This window comes from Lithobates pipiens, unplaced genomic scaffold (genome assembly GCF_037356315.1).
Source record: "Lithobates pipiens isolate NorthernLeopardFrog02 unplaced genomic scaffold, aLitPip1_a1.2 Scaffold_23, whole genome shotgun sequence".
Classification (NCBI taxonomy): domain Eukaryota; kingdom Metazoa; phylum Chordata; class Amphibia; order Anura; family Ranidae; genus Lithobates; species Lithobates pipiens.
Window position 1 is genome coordinate 215,794,004 of NW_027507785.1, and position 18,367 is coordinate 215,812,370.

The following is an 18,367-nucleotide window of genomic DNA, read 5'->3' on the forward strand; positions in this document are numbered from 1 at the left end:
CTCCCTCCAGTGTCCCCCCGTGTGTGTTCTCCCTCCAGTGTCCCCCCGTGTGTGTTCTCCCTCCAGTGTCCCCCCGTGTGTGTTCTCCCTCCAGTGTCCCCCCGTGTGTGTTCTCCCTCCAGTGTCCCCCCGTGTGTGTTCGTTCTCCCTCCAGTGTCCCCCCGTGTGTGTTCGTTCTCCCTCCAGTGTCCCCCCGTGTGTGTTCGTTCTCCCTCCAGTGTCCCCCTGTGTGTGTGCATTCTCCCTCCAGTGTCCCCCTGTGTGTGTGTGCGTTCTCCCTCCAGTGTCCCCCCCGCCGTGTGCGTTCTCCCTCCAGTGTCCCCCCCGCCGTGTGCGTTCTCCCTCCAGTGTCCCCCCATGTGTGTGCTTTCTCCCTCCAGTGTCCCCCGTGTGTGTGCATTCTCCCTCCAGTGTCCCCCCTGTGTGTGTGCGCGTTCTCCCTCCAGTGTCCCCCCTGTGTGTTCTCCCTCCAGTATCCCCCTGTGTGTGCGTTCTCCCTCCAGTGTCCCCCTGTGTGTGCGTTCTCCCTCCAGTGTCCCCCTGTGTGTGTGCGTTCTCCCTCCAGTGTCCCCCTGTGTGTGTGTGCATTCTCCCCCCAGGCTGTGTGTGTGTTCTCCCCCTGTGTGTGTGCGTTCTCCCCCTGTGTGTGTTCTCCCCCTGTGTGTGTGCGTTCTCCCTCCAGGGTCCCCCTGTGTGTGTGCGTTCTCCCTCCAGGGTCCCCCTGTGTGTGTGCGTTCTCCCTCCAGGGTCCCCCTGTGTGTGTGCGTTCTCCCTCCAGGGTCCCCCTGTGTGTGTGTGCGTTCTCCCTCCAGTGTCCCCCTGTGTGTGCGTTCTCCCACCAGTGTCCCCCTGTGTGTGTGCGTTCTCCCTCCAGTGTCCCCCTGTGTGTGTGCGTTCTCCCTCCAGTGTCCCCTTGTGTGTGCGTTCTCCCTCCAGTGTCCCTGTCAGGGTTCCGTTCGTACTTTGCGAGCGGTTCGCCACTCGCGCCGCGGGTTGGCCTGGACCTCGGCGCGGGTGCGTGCGCCACCGGGCACCCCAGGCGTGCACAGCGTTTACATGCGCGCGCTAACGCGATTGGCGCCAGTGGCCCTTTTTAAAGGTACAGCTACAGATGCTCTGTGCTGTTCGTCTGCAGCTAGTACCTGAAGCAACCTGTTTTCTGCCTAAAGTTGTCTACCTGATTATCTGACCCGGCTCCTGTCTGCTCTCTCTCCTGTCCCGATCCCGGCTTGCCTGACCTTGTCTCGGACTGACCACCGTTGCTGAACTTCTGCATGTTTAACGTTGCTCCTATTACCATTTACCTGCTGGTTCCTGCCTGTTGTCTGTCCTGCATATACCCTGCTCTAGGGCCTTCCTGAACCTGCTGCAGCCTTTCGAGTTCTCCGGCCGTCTACTCTGCCGTCACAGACAGCTCTGCCAACCCATTGTCTGCTGCCATCTGCTCCTGTGGTTCCTGCATCTGGAGGATCTCCGCTTCACCTGCATCCGCTGCTGCATCCGGCCAGACGCTCCTACCCCGCTGTGCTCTTGTCCCACTGTTCTCACTCCAGGGGGACTTGAACCAGAGCCATAAGAGAGGTCTCCTTCCACCAAGTCAGGCTCACCACCCAGGTACCTAACAGTACGAACAGCCATGACTGAGCCTGCGGAAGGAGCCTCCGCCATAAAGGAGATCTGTTCGCATCTTGCGGCCCTCACCCAGGCCGTGAAATCTCTTCAGGAGGGATATACCAGGTTGGAGGAACGAGTTCAGCACCTATCTAGTTCCGGTCCTACAGTCACGGTACCTCCGCCTCCTCCTGCTCAACCAATCTCTCATCCTGCTGTTATGATGCCTCCACCTAAACCAAGGGTACCTATCCCAGAGAGGTTTTCAGGGGACCGTTCCAAGTTTCGGGCCTTTTGCTACGCCTGCCAGTTGTACTTTGCCCTTCAGCCCAGAACTTTTTCCCTGGAAGCAACTAAGGTGGGATTCGTCATTTCTCTTCTGCAAGGAGAGCCTCAGTCCTGGGCCCATCATCTCCTGGAGAATGACAACTCTCTCACCCAGACTCTCTCTTCTTTCTTTGAAGGAATGGCCCAGCTTTATGACGATCCCCAACGGACTGCCACTGCTGAATCTGCTCTATCTGCGCTCCAGCAAGGCCGCAGGACGGCCGAGGACTATGTTTCGGACTTCAGACGCTGGAGCGCAGACACCCAGTGGAACGAGTCAGCCCTGAGACATCAGTTCCGTATGGGTCTGTTCGAAGGCCTTAAAGACGAACTGGCCCGTGTCGGTACCCCAGACTCTCTGGAGGGCCTAATTGCACTTGCCATTCATATTGACCGGAGGCTTCGTGAGCGAAGGGCCGAGTGCTCCTCTCAACCTCATCGACCGGCTTGGATGACTGCAAGAGCTCCTACCCCGACGCCCTTTTTCTCTTCTTCCCCACAAGGGGGACCCTCCAGTGCTGCTCAAGCCTCTGATGAACCTATGCAGCTCAGACTGTTGCGGCCCACCCTGTCACCTGAAGAGCGAGCCCGGCGCCGGCAGTTGAACTTATGCTTGTATTGTGGTGGATCTGGACATTATGTGACCAACTGCCCTGTTAAGACACGTAAGTGCCTTTCTTCTGTGTCTGACAGCTCTGTAGACATGCCAGCCAACACCTCCCACATTGCTCTTCCTCTTTCATTACAGCTTCAGGAAAGGACAGTCTGCGTCAACGCTATAATTGATTGCGGGGCCTGCAGCTGCTTCGACTCTGCTTTCACCCACCTACACTCCATACCTCTTTGGAGGAAGACCCACGGATTATCCATCTTCCTGGCTGATGGTTCCCAAATCAAATCAGGTCAGGTCACCCAGGAGACTCTTCCATTATCTGCTACCACTTATTGCCAGCATACAGAACTGCTAACTTTTGACGTTATCTCTTCACCACTGTTCCCGGTGATCCTGGGCATACCTTGGCTTCAGGCCCATAATCCCACCATTGACTGGTCCACCGGGGAGGTGAAGTTTCAGTCTCCCTATTATCTAGACCACTGCCTTCCTGGGGTTTCTGCTCAGCCTGGAACGCTTCTCTGTCTGGATTCCGATCTGGACTTGTGTCAGTCAGTACCTGAACCATATCACGAGTTCCTGGACGTTTTCAGTAAGCGGGGGGCTGATTCCCTTCCTCCGCACCGTCCTTATAATTGTCCCATCGAGCTCCTTCCAGGAGCTGAGATTCCGTTCGGACGCATCTTTCCCCTATCTGAGAAAGAACAAGAAGCTCTGAAGGACTACATTGCCGAAAACCTTAAGAAGGGGTTCATCCACCATTCCACATCTCCCGCAGGTGCCGGAATATTCTTTGTCACCAAGAAGAATCAGTCACTTCGGCCCTGCGTGGATTACCGTGAGCTAAACAAAATTATGGTTAAGAACCGTTATCCTCTGCCCTTGATACCTGAACTTTTTCAGAAGCTGAGATCGGCTACTATCTTCACCAAGTTGGACTTAAGGGGAGCATACAACCTGGTCTGTATACAGGCTGGTGATGGATGGAAGACTGCCTTCTGAACTCGTTTTGGGCACTACGAGTATCTGGTGATGCCTTTCAGGCTCTGCAACGCCCCTGCCACCTTCCAGCATCTGATAAATGATGTTTTCCGGGACTTTCTAGACATTTTTGTCATCGTTTACTTGGATGATATCCTGATCTTCTCCGGGTCCCTAGAGCAACACCAAAGGGCACGTTGGCAGAGTGTTGCTTCGGCTCCGTCAACACGATTATACGCTAAGGCCGAGAAATGCAGATTCGAGCAGCAGAACATTAAATTCCTTGGCCTTGAAATTTCCCCAGCAGGCATCAGAATGGATCCGCAGAAGGTATCCGCTGTTCTCGACTGGCCGGCTCCCACGGACAAGAAGGGGATTCAACGCTTTGTGGGCTTTGTGAATTTTTATAGAAAGTTCATTAAGGGGTTTTCTGCCATCATCTCCCCCATCACCCAGCTCACTAAGCAGAACGTGCGCTTCCATTGGGGCCCCGAGGCACAGGTAGCCTTTGAGAAACTCAAGAGCCTGTTCACTTCTGCCCCCATTCTCAGCCATCCCGATCCGTCTCGACCCTACATCTTGGAAGTCGATGCTTCCGAAGTGGCGGTGGGGGCAGTGGTTTCCCAGCGTCAGGTCAATAATGACCTGATGCACCTCATAGGGTTCTTTTCCCGAAAACTTTCTCCTGCTGAAAGGAACTATGACGTGGGGGACCGGGAGTTGCTAGCCATCAAGTCTGCATTAGAGGAGTGGAGATATTTACTGGAGGGTGCGGTCCATCCTGTGCTAATTTACACTGATCAGAAAAAACTCGAGTATCTCCGAACTGCTAAATGTCTGAAGCCTCGGCAGGCCCGCTGGGCCCTCTTCTCCCGGTTCTGCTTCCATATTACCTATCGTCCTGGTTCAAAGAATGTGAAGACGGATGCGCTTTCGCGCATGTTTGACGGTTCCAAGGATATCGCACTCCCAGACACCATTCTTCCTGCTAGCACCTTTTTGCTTGTTCAGTCAGATCTGCTGTCTCAGTTAAGAGGAGCTTCTCTTAATTCCCCTTGCCCTCCGGGGATTACATTGGCAACCAGAGAGGGTCTGCTATGGAAAGATAATCAAATCTTTGTCCCTGAGGACGTCCGAATGAGGGTCTTGGGCCTTCTTCATGATCATCCCCTCGCAGGGCACTTTGGTTTCCGTAAGACTTTGGAACTCGTGCAGCGTACCTTCTGGTGGCCTGGCATGAAGGAATTTTGCAAGCAATATGTTAATTCCTGCCCCGTGTGTATTCGAAGTAAAGTTCAAGAAACCGGGCCTGGGGGCTGCTGAAACCACTCCCTGCACCTGACCGACCCTGGCGAATGATCACCATGGACTTTATAGTCGAGCTCCCTCCCTCTGAGAACTGTACAGCCATCTTTGTAGTTTGTGACCGCTTGTCTAAGATGGCCCATTTTCTACCCTTGAAGGGGACCCCTTCAGCATCCGAGACGGCCCGTATCTTCATTAGGGAGATCATCAGACTTCACGGGGTGCCCGCTAATATTGTGTCAGACAGGGGGGTCCAGTTCACTTCCCGATTTTGGAGAGCCCTATGTGAGACTTTGAAGATAGAACTGGCCTTGTCCTCTGCTTACCATCCCCAGACCAATGAACAGACAGAGCGTACCAATCAGACTCTCGAACAATATATTAGGTGTTTCACGTCTTTTGTGCAGGAAGATTAGGTATCCCATTTGCCCTTGGCGGAGTTCGCCTATAACAACGCCGGTCATTCTGCCACAGGGCAGTCTCCATTTTTTGCCAATTATGGGTTTAATTTATCTAATTTTTCTTCCTGATCTCCTTTCAGAATCTTCTGTTCCAGCAGTCCAGGACACTGTGTCCTTTCTCCATCGCAACAATCGGATCCTACAAGAAGCCATTGCCAAGGCTCAGGCGGACAGTAAGAAGGCCTTCGATCAAAAGAGAAGAGGAGAACTGGTTCTTCAAGTTGGGGGATCAGGTATGGCTTTCAACTTCTAACCTGAAATTAGCCTGTCCTTCCAAGAAACTGACACCCAAATTTTTGGGTCCGTTTCCAGTTAAAAGGAGGATTAATGAAGTGTCTTATGAACTATCCTTACCTGATTCCATGAAAATACACCCGGTTTTCCATGTATCGCTGCTTAAACCTTCTGTACCTGACCCCTTTCCTGATAGAGGAACAAGTCCGCCTGAGCCTGTTCTTGTTGATGGAAACGAAGAATATGAGGTTAAGGCCATTCTGGACTTCAGAAGACGGCAGGGACTAGGTCAGTTTTTGATTAAGTGGAGGGGCTAAGGCCCGGAGAGTAATTCTTGGGAACCTGCTGTTAACCTGCATGCTGACAGATTAATTCGGGCCTTCTTTTCCGCACACCCTGAAAAGAGTCGTTAGGGGCACCCGGAGGTTGCCCCTTGTGGGGGGGCAATGTCAGGGTTCCTGCTCTCTCCTGTCCCGATCCCGGTTTCCTGACCTTGTCTCGGACTGACCACCGTTGCTGAACTTCTGCCTGTTTAACATTGCTCCTATTGCCATTTACCTGCTGGTTCCTGCCTGTTGTCTGTCCTGCATATACCCTGCTCTAGGGCCTTCCTGAACCTGCTGCAGCCTTTCAAGTGCTCCGGCCGTCTACTCTGCCATCACAGAAAGCTCTGCCAACCCATCGTCTGCTGCCATCTGCTCCTGTGGTTCCTGCATCTGGAGGATCTCCGCTTCACCTGCATCCGCTGCTGCATCCGGCCAGATGCTCCTACCCCGCTGTGCTCTTGTCCCACTGTTCTCACTCCAGGGGGACTTGAACCAGAGCAGTAAGAGAGGTCTCCTTCCACCAAGTCAGGCTCACCACCCAGGTACCCAACAGTCCCCCTGTGTGTGTGCGTTCTCCCTCCAGTGTCCCCCTGTGTGTGTGCCTTCTCCCTCCAGTGTCCCCCTGTGTGTCTGCGTTCTCCCTCCAGTGTCCCCCTGTGTGTCTGCGTTCTCCCTCCAGTGTCCCCCTGTGTGTGTGTGCATTCTCCCTCCAGTGTCCCCCTGTGTGTGTGCGCATTCTCCCTCCAGTGTCCCCCTGTGTGTGTGCATTCTCCCTCCAGTGTCCCCCTGTGTGTGTGCATTCTCCCTCCAGTGTCCCCCTGTGTGTGTGTGTGTGTGTCTGCGTTCTCGCTCCAGTGTCCCCCTGTGTGTGTGTGTGTTCTCCCTCCAGTGTCCCCCGTGTGTGCGTTCTCCTTCCAGTGTCCCCCCGTGTGTGTGCGTTCTCCCTCCAGTGTCCCCCCGTGTGTGTGCGTTCTCCCTCCAGTGTCCCCCCATGTGTGTTCTCGCTCCAGTATCCCCCTGTGTGTGTGCGTTCTCCCTCCAGTGTCCCCCTGTGTGTGTGCGTTCTCCCTCCAGTGTCCCCCTGTGTGTGTGCGTTCTCCCTCCAGTGTCCCCCTGTGTGTGTGCGCGTTCTCCCTCCAGTGTCTCCCTGTGTGTGTGCGTTCTCCCTCCAGTGTCCCCCTGTGTGTGCGCGTTCTCCCCCCAGGGTCCCCCTGTGTGTGTGTGCGCGCGCGCTCTCCCCCCAGGGTCCCCCTGTGTGTGTGTGCGCGCGCGCTCTCCCCCCAGGGTCCCCCTGTGTGTGTGTGCGCGCGCGCTCTCCCCCCAGGGTCCCCCTGTGTGTGTGTGCGCGCGCGCTCTCCCCCCAGGGTCCCCCTGTGTGTGCGCGCGCTCTCCCCCCAGGGTCCCCCTGTGTGTGTGTGCGCGTTTCCCCCCAGGGTCCCCCTGTGTGTGTGCGCGTTTCCCCCCAGGGTCCCCCTGTGTCTGTGCGCGTTTCCCCCCAGGGTCCCCCTGTGTGTGTGCGCGTTTCCCCCCAGGGTCCCCCTGTGTCTGTGCGCGTTTCCCCCCAGGGTCCCCCTGTGTCTGTGCGCGTTTCCCCCCAGGGGTCCCCCTGTGTCTGTGCGCGTTTCCCCCCAGGGGTCCCCCTGTGTCTGTGCGCGTTTCCCCCCAGGGTCCCCCTGTGTCTGTGCGCGTTTCCCCCCAGGGTCCCCCTGTGTCTGTGCGCGTTTCCCCCCAGGGTCCCCCTGTGTCTGTGCGCGTTTCCCCCCAGGGTCCCCCTGTGTCTGTGCGTTCTCCCCCAGGGTCCCCCTCTGTGTGTGCGTTCTCCCCCCAGGGTCCCCCCCTGTGTGTGCGTTCTCCCCCCAGGGTCCCTCTGTGTGTGCGTTCTCCCCCCAGGGTCCCCCTGTGTGTGTGTGTGTGCGTTCTTCCCCCAGGGTCCCCCTGTGTGTGTGTGCGTTCTCCCCCCAGGGTCCCCCTGTGTGTGTGTGCGTTCTCCCCCCAGGGTCCCCCTGTGTGTGTGTGCGTTCTCCCCCCAGGGCCCCCCTGTGTGTGTGTGTGTGCGTTCTCCCTCCAGTGTCCCCCTGTGTGTGTGCGCGTTCTCCAGTGTCCCCCTGTGTGTGTCTGCGTTCTCCCCCCAGGGTCCCCCTCTGTGTGTGCGTTCTCCCCCCAGGGTCCCCCTCTGTGTGTGCATTCTCCCCCCAGGGTCCCCCTCTGTGTGTGCGTTCTCCCCCAGGGTCCCCCTCTGTGTGTGCGTTCTCCCCCCAGGGTCCCCCTGTGTGTGTGCGTTCTCCCCCCAGGGTCCCCCTGTGTGTGTGCGTTCTCCCCCCAGGGTCCCCCTGTGTGTGTGCGTTCTCCCCCCAGGGTCCCCCTGTGTGTGTGCGTTCTCCCCCAGGGTCCCCCTCTGTGTGTGCGTTCTCCCCCCAGGGTCCCCCTCTGTGTGTGCGTTCTCCCCCCAGGGTCCCCCTCTGTGTGTGCGTTCTCCCCCCAGGGTCCCCCTCTGTGTGTGCGTTCTCCCCCCAGGGTCCCCCTGTGTGTGTGCGTTCTCCCCCCAGGGTCCCCCTCTGTGTGTGCGTTCTCCCCCCAGGGTCCCCCTCTGTGTGTGCGTTCTCTCTCCAGTGTCCCCCTGTGTGTGTGCGTTCTCCCTCTAGTGTCCCCCTGTGTGTGTCTGCGTTCTCCCTCCTCCCTCCAGTGTCCCCCTGTGTGTGTGTGTGTGCGCGTTCTCCCTCCAGTGTCCCCCTGTGTGTTCTCCCTTCAGTGTCCCCCTGTGTGTGTGTGTGTGCGTTCTCCCACCAGTGTTCCCCCCGTGTGTGCGTTCTCCCTCCAGTGTCCCCCCGTGTGTGTTGTCGCTCCAGTATCCCCCTGTGTGTGCACGTTCTCCCTCCAGTGTCCCCCTGTGTGTGCGCGTTCTCCCTCCAGTGTCCCCCTGTGTGTGTGCGTTCTCCCTCCAGTGTCCCCCTGTGTGTGTGTGTGTGCGCGTTCTTCCTCCAGTGTCCCCCTGTGTGTGTGTGCGTGCGCGTTCTCCCCCCAGGGTCCCCCTGTGTGTGTGTGTGTGTGCGTTCTCCCTCCAGTGTCCCCCCGTGTGTGCGTTCTCCCTCCAGTGTCCCCCCGTGTGTGTTGTCGCTCCAGTATCCCCCTGTGTGTGCACGTTCTCCCTCCAGTGTCCCCCTGTGTGTGCGCGTTCTCCCTCCAGTGTCCCCCTGTGTGTGTGTGTGTGCGTTCTCCCCCCAGGGTCCCCCTCTGTGTGTGCGTTCTTCCCCCAGGGTCCCCCTCTGTGTGTGTGCGTTCTCCCCCCAGGGTCCCCCTCTGTGTGTGTGCGTTCTCCCTCCAGTGTCCCCCTGTGTGTGTGCGTTCTCTCTCCAGTGTCCCCCTGTGTGTGTGCGTTCTCCCTCCAGTGTCCCCGTGTGTCTGCGTTCTCCCTCCAGTGTCCCCCTGTGTGTGTGTTCTCCCTCCAGTGTCCCCCGTGTGTGCGTTCTCCTTCCAGTGTCCCCCCGTGTGTGTGCGTTCTCCCTCCAGTGTCCCCCCGTGTGTGTTCTCGCTCCAGTATCCCCGTGTGTGCACGTTCTCCCTCCAGTGTCCCCCTGTGTGTGTGTGCGCGTTCTCCCCCCAGGGTCCCCCTCTGTGTGTGCGCGTTCTCCCCCCAGGGTCCCCCTCTGTGTGTGCGCGCGCGTTCTCCCCCCAGGGTCCCCCTGTGTGTGTGCGCGCGTTCTCCCCCCAGGGTCCCCCTGTGTGTGCGCGCGTTCTCCCCCCAGGGTCCCCCTGTGTGTGCGCGCGGTCTCCCCCCAGGGTCCCCCTGTGTGTGTGCGCGGTCTCCCCCCAGGGTCCCCCTGTGTGTGTGCGCGGTCTCCCCCCCCGGGTCCCCGTGTGTGTGCGCGCGGTCTCCCCCCCAGGGTCCCCCTGTGTGTGTGCCTGTTCTCCCTCCAGGGTCCCCCTGTGTGTGTGCGCGTTCTCCCTCCAGTGTCCCCCTGTGTGTGTGTGTGTGCGTTCTCCCTCCAGTGTCCCCCTGTGTGTGTGCGTTCTCCCTCCAGTGTCCCCCTGTGTGTGTGCGTTCTCCCCCCAGGGTCCCCCTGTGTGTGCGTTCTCCCCCCAGGGTCCCCCTCTGTGTGTGCGTTCTCCCTCCAGTGTCCCCCTGTGTGTGCGCGTTCTCCCTCCAGTGTCCCCCTGTGTGTGTGTGTGCGCGTTCTCCCTCCAGTGTCCCCCTGTGTGTGTGTGTGTGTGCGTTCTCCCTCCAGTGTCCCCCTGTGTGTGCGTTCTCCCCCCCAGGGTCCCCCTGTGTGTGTGTGTGCGTTCTCCCTCCAGTGTCCCCCTGTGTGTGTGTGTGCGTTCTCCCTCCAGTGTCCCCCTGTGTGTGTGTGTGCGTTCTCCCTCCAGTGTCCCCCTGTGTGTGTGCGTTCTCTCTCCAGTGTCCCCCTGTGTGTGTGCGTTCTCCCTCCAGTGTCCCCGTGTGTCTGCGTTCTCCCTCCAGTGTCCCCCTGTGTGTGTGTTCTCCCTCCAGTGTCCCCCGTGTGTGCGTTCTCCTTCCAGTGTCCCCCCGTGTGTGTGCGTTCTCCCTCCAGTGTCCCCCCGTGTGTGTTCTCGCTCCAGTATCCCCGTGTGTGCACGTTCTCGCTCCAGTATCCCCGTGTGTGCACGTTCTCCCTCCAGTGTCCCCCTGTGTGTGCGCGTTCTCCCTCCAGTGTCCCCCTGTGTGTGTGTGTGTGCGTTCTCCCCCCAGGGTCCCCCTCTGTGTGTGCGTTCTCCCCCCAGGGTCCCCCTCTGTGTGTGTGCGTTCTCCCCCCAGGGTCCCCCTCTGTGTGTGTGCGTTCTCCCCCCAGGGTCCCCCTCTGTGTGTGTGCGTTCTCCCCCCAGGGTCCCCCTCTGTGTGTGTGCGTTCTCCCCCCAGGGTCCCCCTCTGTGTGTGTGCGTTCTCCCCCCAGGGTCCCCCTCTGTGTGTGTGCGTTCTCCCCCCAGGGTCCCCCTCTGTGTGTGTGCGTTCTCCCCCCAGGGTCCCCCTCTGTGTGTGCGTTCTCCCTCCAGTGTCCCCCTGTGTGTGTGCGTTCTCCCTCCAGTGTCCCCCTGTGTGTGCGCGCATTCTCCCTCCAGTGTCCCCCTGTGTGTGCGCGCATTCTCCCTCCAGTGTCCCCCTGTGTGTGTGTGCGCGCGTTCTCCAGTGTTCACCTGTGTGTGTGCATTCTCCCTCCAGTGTCCCTGTGTGTGTGTGTTTGTTCTCCCTCCAGTGTCCCCCGTGTGTGCGTTCTCCTTCCAGTGTCCCCCCGTGTGTGTTCTCGCTCCAGTATCCCCGTGTGTGCACGTTCTCCCTCCAGTGTCCCCCTGTGTGTGTGCGTTCTCCCTCCAGTGTCCCCCTGTGTGTGTGTGTGCGTTCTCCCCCCAGGGTCCCCCTCTGTGTGTGCGTTCTCCCCCCAGGGTCCCCCTCTGTGTGTGCGTTCTCCCCCCAGGGTCCCCCTCTGTGTGTGTGCGTTCTCCCCCCAGGGTCCCCCTCTGTGTGTGTGCGTTCTCCCCCCAGGGTCCCCCTCTGTGTGTGTGCGTTCTCCCCCCAGGGTCCCCCTCTGTGTGTGTGCGTTCTCCCCCCAGGGTCCCCCTCTGTGTGTGCGTTCTCCCTCCAGTGTCCCCCTGTGTGTGTGTGTTCTCCCTCCAGTGTCCCCCTGTGTGTGCGCGCATTCTCCCTCCAGTGTCCCCCTGTGTGTGTGTGCGCGCGTTCTCCAGTGTCCCCCTGTGTGTGTTTGCGTTCTCCCTCCAGTGTTCACCTGTGTGTGTGCATTCTCCCTCCAGTGTCCCCCTGTGTGTGTGTGTGCATTCTCCCTCCAGTGTCCCCCTGTGTGTGTGTGTGCATTCCCCCTCCAGGGTCCCCCTGTGTGTGTGTGCGCGTTCTCCCCCCAGGGTCCCCCTGTGTGTGTGCGCGTTCTCCCCCCAGGGTCCCCCTGTGTGTGTGCGCGGTCTCCCCCCCAGGGTCCCCCTGTGTGTGTGCGCGGTCTCCCCCCCCCCGGGTCCCCCTGTGTGTGTGCGCGTGCGGTCTCCCCCCCCAGGTCCCCCTGTGTGTGCGTGCGCGCGGTCTCACCCCCCAGGGTCCCCCTGTGTGTGTGCGCGTTCTCCCTCCAGGTTCCCCCTGTGTGTGTGCGCGCGCGGTCTCCCCCCAGGTCCCCCCTGTGTGTGTGTGCGCGCGCGCGGTCTCCCCCCAGGTCCCCCCTGTGTGTGTGTGCGCGCGCGCGGTCTCCCCCCCAGGGTCCCCCTGTGTGTGTGCGCGTTCTCCCTCCAGTGTCCCCCTGTGTGTGTGCGCGTTCTCCCTCCAGTGTCCCCCTGTGTGTGTGCGCGTTCTCCCTCCAGTGTCCCCCTGTGTGTGCGCGTTCTCCCTCCAGTGTCCCCCTGTGTGTGTGTGCGTTCTCCCTCCAGTGTCCCCCTGTGTGTGTGTGTGTGCGTTCTCCCTCCAGTGTCCCCCTGTGTGTGTGTGTGCGCGCATTCTCCCCCCAGGGTCCCCCTGTGTGTGCGTTCTCCCCCCAGGGTCCCCCTCTGTGTGTGCGTTCTCCCCCAGGGTCCCCCTCTGTGTGTGCGTTCTCCCTCCAGTATCCCCCTGTGTGTGTGTGTGTGCGTTCTCCCTCCAGTGTCCCCCTGTGTGTGCGTTCTCCCCCCCAGGGTCCCCCTGTGTGTGTGTGTGTGCGTTCTCCCCCCAGGGTCCCCCTGTGTGTGTGTGTGCGTTCTCCCTCCAGTGTCCCCCTGTGTGTGTGTGTGCGTTCTCCCTCCAGTGTCCCCCTGTGTGTGTGTGTGCGTTCTCCCTCCAGTGTCCCCCTGTGTGTGTGTGTGCGTTCTCCCTCCAGTGTCCCCCTGTGTGTGTGCGTTCTCTCTCCAGTGTCCCCCTGTGTGTGTGCGTTCTCCCTCCAGTGTCCACGTGTGTCTGCGTTCTCCCTCCAGTGTCCCCCTGTGTGTGTGTTCTCCCTCCAGTGTCCCCCGTGTGTGCGTTCTCCTTCCAGTGTCCCCCCGTGTGTGTGCGTTCTCCCTCCAGTGTCCCCCCGTGTGTGTTCTCGCTCCAGTATCCCCGTGTGTGCACGTTCTTCTCCCTCCAGTGTCCCCCTGTGTGTGCGCGTTCTCCCTCCAGTGTCCCCCTGTGTGTGTGTGTGTGCGTTCTCCCCCCAGGGTCCCCCTCTGTGTGTGCGTTCTCCCCCCAGGGTCCCCCTCTGTGTGTGTGCGTTCTCCCCCCAGGGTCCCCCTCTGTGTGTGTGCGTTCTCCCCCCAGGGTCCCCCTCTGTGTGTGTGCGTTCTCCCCCCAGGGTCCCCCTCTGTGTGTGTGCGTTCTCCCCCCAGGGTCCCCCTCTGTGTGTGTGCGTTCTCCCCCCAGGGTCCCCCTCTGTGTGTGTGCGTTCTCCCCCCAGGGTCCCCCTCTGTGTGTGTGCGTTCTCCCCCCAGGGTCCCCCTCTGTGTGTGTGCGTTCTCCCCCCAGGGTCCCCCTCTGTGTGTGTGCGTTCTCCCCCCAGGGTCCCCCTCTGTGTGTGTGCGTTCTCCCCCCAGGGTCCCCCTCTGTGTGTGCGTTCTCCCTCCAGTGTCCCCCTGTGTGTGTGCGTTCTCCCTCCAGTGTCCCCCTGTGTGTGCGCGCATTCTCCCTCCAGTGTCCCCCTGTGTGTGTGTGCGCGCGTTCTCCAGTGTCCCCCTGTGTGTGTTTGCGTTCTCCCTCCAGTGTTCACCTGTGTGTGTGCATTCTCCCTCCAGTGTCCCTGTGTGTGTGTGTTTGTTCTCCCTCCAGTGTCCCCCGTGTGTGCGTTCTCCTTCCAGTGTCCCCCCGTGTGTGTTCTCGCTCCAGTATCCCCGTGTGTGCACGTTCTCCCTCCAGTGTCCCCCTCTGTGTGTGCGTTCTCCCCCCAGGGTCCCCCTCTGTGTGTGCGTTCTCCCCCCAGGGTCCCCCTCTGTGTGTGTGCGTTCTCCCCCCAGGGTCCCCCTCTGTGTGTGTGCGTTCTCCCCCCAGGGTCCCCCTCTGTGTGTGCGTTCTCCCTCCAGTGTCCCCCTGTGTGTGTGTGTTCTCCCTCCAGTGTCCCCCTGTGTGTGTGCGCATTCTCCCTCCAGTGTCCCCCTGTGTGTGTGTGTGCATTCGCCCTCCAGTGTCCCCGTGTGTGTGTGTTCTCCCTCCAGTGTCCCCCTGTGTGTGTGTTCTCCCTCCAGTGTCCCCCTGTGTGTGTGTTCTCCCTCCAGTGTCCCCCTGTGTGTGTGTGTGTGTTCTCCCTCCAGTGTCCCCCTGTGTGTGTGTGTGTGTGTGTTCTCCCTCCAGTGTCCCCCCCGTGTGTGCGTTCTCCCTCCAGATTCCCCCGTGTGTGTTCTCCCTCCAGTATCCCTCTGTGTGTGTGCGTTCTCCCTTCAGTGTCCCCCTGTGTGTGTGTGCGTTCTCCCTCCAGTGTCCCCCTGTGTGTGTGCGCGTTCTCCCTCCAGTGTCCCCCTGTGTGTGTGTTCTCCCTCCAGTGTCCCCCTGTGTGTGTGTTCTCCCTCCAGTGTCCCCCTGTGTGTGTGTTCTCCCTCCAGTGTCCCCCTGTGTGTGTGTGTGTGTGTGTTCTCCCTCCAGTGTCCCCCTGTGTGTGTGTGTGTGTTCTCCCTCCAGTGTCCCCGTGTGTGTGTGTGTGTGTGTGTGTGTGTGTGTGTGTGTGTGTGTGTGTGTGTGTGCGCGCGCGTTCTCCCTCCAGTGTCCCCGTGTGTGTGTGTGTGTGTGTATGCGTTCTCCCTCCAGTGTCCCCCTGTGTGTGTGTGTGTTCTCCCTCCACTGTCCCCCTGTGTGTGCGTTCTCCCTCCAGTGTCCCCCGTGTGTGTTCTCCCTCCAGTGTCCCCCGTGTGTGTTCTCCCTCCAGTATCCCCCTGTGTGTGTGCGCGTTCTCCCTCCAGTGTCCCCGTGTGTGTGTGTGTGTGTGTGTGTATGCGTTCTCCCTCCAGTGTCCCCCTGTGTGTGTGTGTTCTCCCTCCACTGTCCCCCTGTGTGTGTGTTCTCCCTCCAGTGTCCCCCTGTGTGTGTGTTCTCCCTCCAGTGTCCCCCCGTGTGTGCGTTCTCCCTCCAGTGTCCCCCTGTGTGTGTGTTCTCCCTCCAGTGTCCCCGTGTGTGTGTGTGTGTGTGTGTGTGTATGCGTTCTCCCTCCAGTGTCCCCCTGTGTGTGTGTGTTCTCCCTCCACTGTCCCCCTGTGTGTGTGTTCTCCCTCCAGTGTCCCCCTGTGTGTGTGTTCTCCCTCCAGTGTCCCCCCGTGTGTGCGTTCTCCCTCCAGTGTCCCCCGTGTGTGTTCTCCCTCCAGTATCCCCCTGTGTGTGTGCGCGTTCTCCCTCCAGTGTCCCCGTGTGTGTGTGTGTTCTCCCTCCACTGTCCCCCTGTGTGTGTGTTCTCCCTCCAGTGTCCCCCTGTGTGTGTGTTCTCCCTCCAGTGTCCCCCCGTGTGTGCGTTCTCCCTCCAGTGTCCGCCGTGTGTGTTCCTCCTCCAGTGTCCCCCGTGTGTGTTTTCCCTCCAGTATCCCCCTGTGTGTGTGCGCGTTCTCCCTCCAGTGTCCCCGTGTGTGTGTGTGTGTGTGTATGCGTTCTCCCTCCAGTGTCCCCCTGTGTGTGTGTGTTCTCCCTCCACTGTCCCCCTGTGTGTGTGTTCTCCCTCCAGTGTCCCCCTGTGTGTGTGTTCTCCCTCCAGTGTCCCCCCGTGTGTGCGTTCTCCCTCCAGTGTCCCCCCGTGTGTGCGTTCTCCCTCCAGTGTCCCCCGTGTGTGTTCTCCCTCCAGTATCCCCCTGTGTGTGTGCGCATTCTCCCTTCAGTGTCCCCCTGTGTGTGTGCGTTCTCCCTCCAGTGTCCCCCTGTGTGTGTGCGCGTTCTCCCTCCAGTGTCCCCCTGTGTGTGTGCGCGTTCTCCCTCCAGTGTCCCCGTGTGTGTGTGTGTGTGTGTGTGTGTGTGCGCGCGTTCTCCCTCCAGTGTCCCCCTGTGTGTGTTCTCCCTCCACTGTCCCCCTGTGTGTGCGTGCGTTCTCCCTCCAGTGTCCCCCTGTGTGTGCGTGCGTTCTCCCTCCAGTGTCCCCCTGTGTGTGTGTGCGCGCGTTCTCCCCCCAGGGTCCCCCTGTGTGTGTGCGTTCTCCCCCCAGCGTCCCCCTGTGTGTATGTTCTCTCTCTAGTGTCTCCCTGTGTAGGTGTGGCTTGAGTGTGGAGACCAAGGAGGCCCCATGATCTTCTATTGCCCGGGGGCCCCATGAGTTGTCAGTCTGCCCCTGCAAACAATAAGTTAGTACAGTGATCTCCCCCACTGAGCTGTTGTGTTCTAACAGGGGGATGGGCGGATGTGGGAATGCCCCCCACCAGAATACTGATTAGTGCATTGGCTGAGAGCGATAATCAGGAGTCAGTCGGCTGCTGGTCTCCATCTAACCTGTCGGATGGTTTTTATTGAACATTGTTGTGTACTAGGCATAATTTAATATTTAAAGAAAAAAAGCTAACCTTTTCCAAGAGAATTAGAATATTGCCATTGCTAACCTCATTCTAACAGCATCTTTCTTTTTTTTTTGTTAACTGACCATGAACAAGTAAATGCTCATGCAGTGGTTTTGTTTTGCACAGAGCAGCCCCGATCCTCCTCTTCTCGGGTGCCTCTTCAGTGCTCCTGGTCCCTCCCTCCTGTTGAGTGCTCCCACAGCAAACAGCTTGCTATGGGGGCACCCAAGCCACAGCTCTGTGTATCAATTCAACTGTGACCCTGCCCCCTCTCTCTCCTCATTCATTTACTGACTGATTGACAGCAGTGGTAGTTTGAGGGGGGCTGCTGCACACAGAAGGCTTTTTATCTTAATGAATAGAATGCATTAAAGATAAAAAAAAACGTTGGCCTTTACAACCACGTTAAATTCTTACTTTTCTTAGGTACTGTGTTTCTACTCTCATTGAAATGGTTGACCATTATGTATAGGATGCTTGCTCTAGCAGACCTCCTTAAAAATCTGATAGTGTTTAAGGACAGGAGATAAACATTCTGTACTATATGGACCGGTGGTCGCAACTTATAAGGAATAGGGGGCCTCAACTGCAGTCCCTAAGAGTACCAATGGGCTGTACATAATATTCAGGAAACATAATGTTACAGAAGACTTTAGAGCCTGCAGATTCTGTTTGCTACAGGAGATATCAGACCTTGTAGACATGCTGCAAGTGTTATTGGAGACTGAAAACCTAATGCACATTACCTGACATTTCTAGAAATTACATTACAGTTCCTTTTCAAATCAATACTCCCACTTACAGTACCTGCAAATAGCCCCATAGTAAGTACCAAAGGGACGCTGGTCTGAGCAACCAGGGTACAGACTACAGTATACAGGTATTGTATATACAAATATCTATGTACTTTGATTGTCTGCAGCTGTCTCAGCTCATAACCATCATCTTCACTCTGAGGAATGTTCTCCACCATCTCCTGACAACACCTGAGATACAAAAAATAACTTAATTTGAACCAAAACTCAAATGTTAACTTAAAGTCCACATCTAGTTTACAATATTTTATTTTGGTTTGGATAGAGTAAGAAAATGTTAAAATTACTGGCAGATATTTATTACTATGCTAATGTTTGGAATATTTCCTTCCACTTACTTTTGCACCATGAATGAGACATATTGAATTGTCATTAAGTCCTTACTGTAGGTATTTTTCATAATTTACTTTACCAATGACACTCTGTGTGCCATGGCGTGGAAGAGTGTCAGTATGACAGGAAGTTGGGGGGGGGGGGGGGGGGGTAGAAAGAATGTCCCTGACAGGGTCAGAGGCACAAAAGAAAACCTGAATGGAGTATTAACCCATTCCCACAATGTCCACTAAAAAGGGTTTTGGCTAGAACTGGGCTTTAAATCTCAGTTTCAACAAGCTTGGCATAGTCTAAAGAAAACAATAGTAAAGTAGCAATACTAAAAATGGGTGATGGAGTCATGATTCTACCACCCTGCATGTTCACAGTGTGGCAAAATTGTTGCAATGGTTCGCATTTGGCAGGCAGTACCACCACCAACCGCAGCACATTCAAATGAATGCACTCAGTTGCAGCTTTCGGCTTTCAAGGGTTAAAATGGGTGTGCAGAGGTGAAATATTGCCTCAGAACTGCCTGTCAAATGCTTCTGCCACCGTGCATTACTTTTCAGGGGAGCAGCAATGATGGCCAAAAGTGTAAATGAGCCCTAAAAATAGGATTTTTATAACAACTTACCTGTAAAATCCTTTTCTTGGAGTACATCATGGGACACAGAGGCTCATAGTAATAATTACTAAGTGGGGTTATATCTCACCTTCAGGTGCTGGACACTGGTGTAATCAATTAGACAGGACGTTTCCTCCCTATATAACCCCTCCTGCAATAAGCAATAAGTGTCCCACAAGAGGGGTGGGAGCTCTGTGTCCAGTGATGTACTCCAAGAAAAGGATTTTACAGGTAAGTTTTAAAAATCCTATTTTCGTTATCGTACATCACAGGACACAGAGGCTCATAGTAATAATTACTAAGTGGGATGTCCTAAAGCAATGCCTACTGAGGGGAGGGAGACACAA

At 57.8% G+C, this 18,367-nt stretch overlaps 1 protein-coding gene across 2 annotated transcripts in view; it reads right to left on the reverse strand.

Annotated features, from left to right (window-relative positions):
• AXDND1 (axonemal dynein light chain domain containing 1) overlaps positions 1-18,367 on the reverse strand; it is a 162,418-nt gene that overhangs the window by 42,394 nt on the left and 101,657 nt on the right. For both annotated transcript variants that reach the window (XM_077452841.1, XM_077452840.1), the window contains exon 19: positions 17,173-17,251. In XM_077452841.1, coding sequence (XP_077308967.1) covers positions 17,173-17,251 — 79 coding nt within the window. The remainder of the gene's footprint in view (positions 1-17,172; positions 17,252-18,367) is intronic.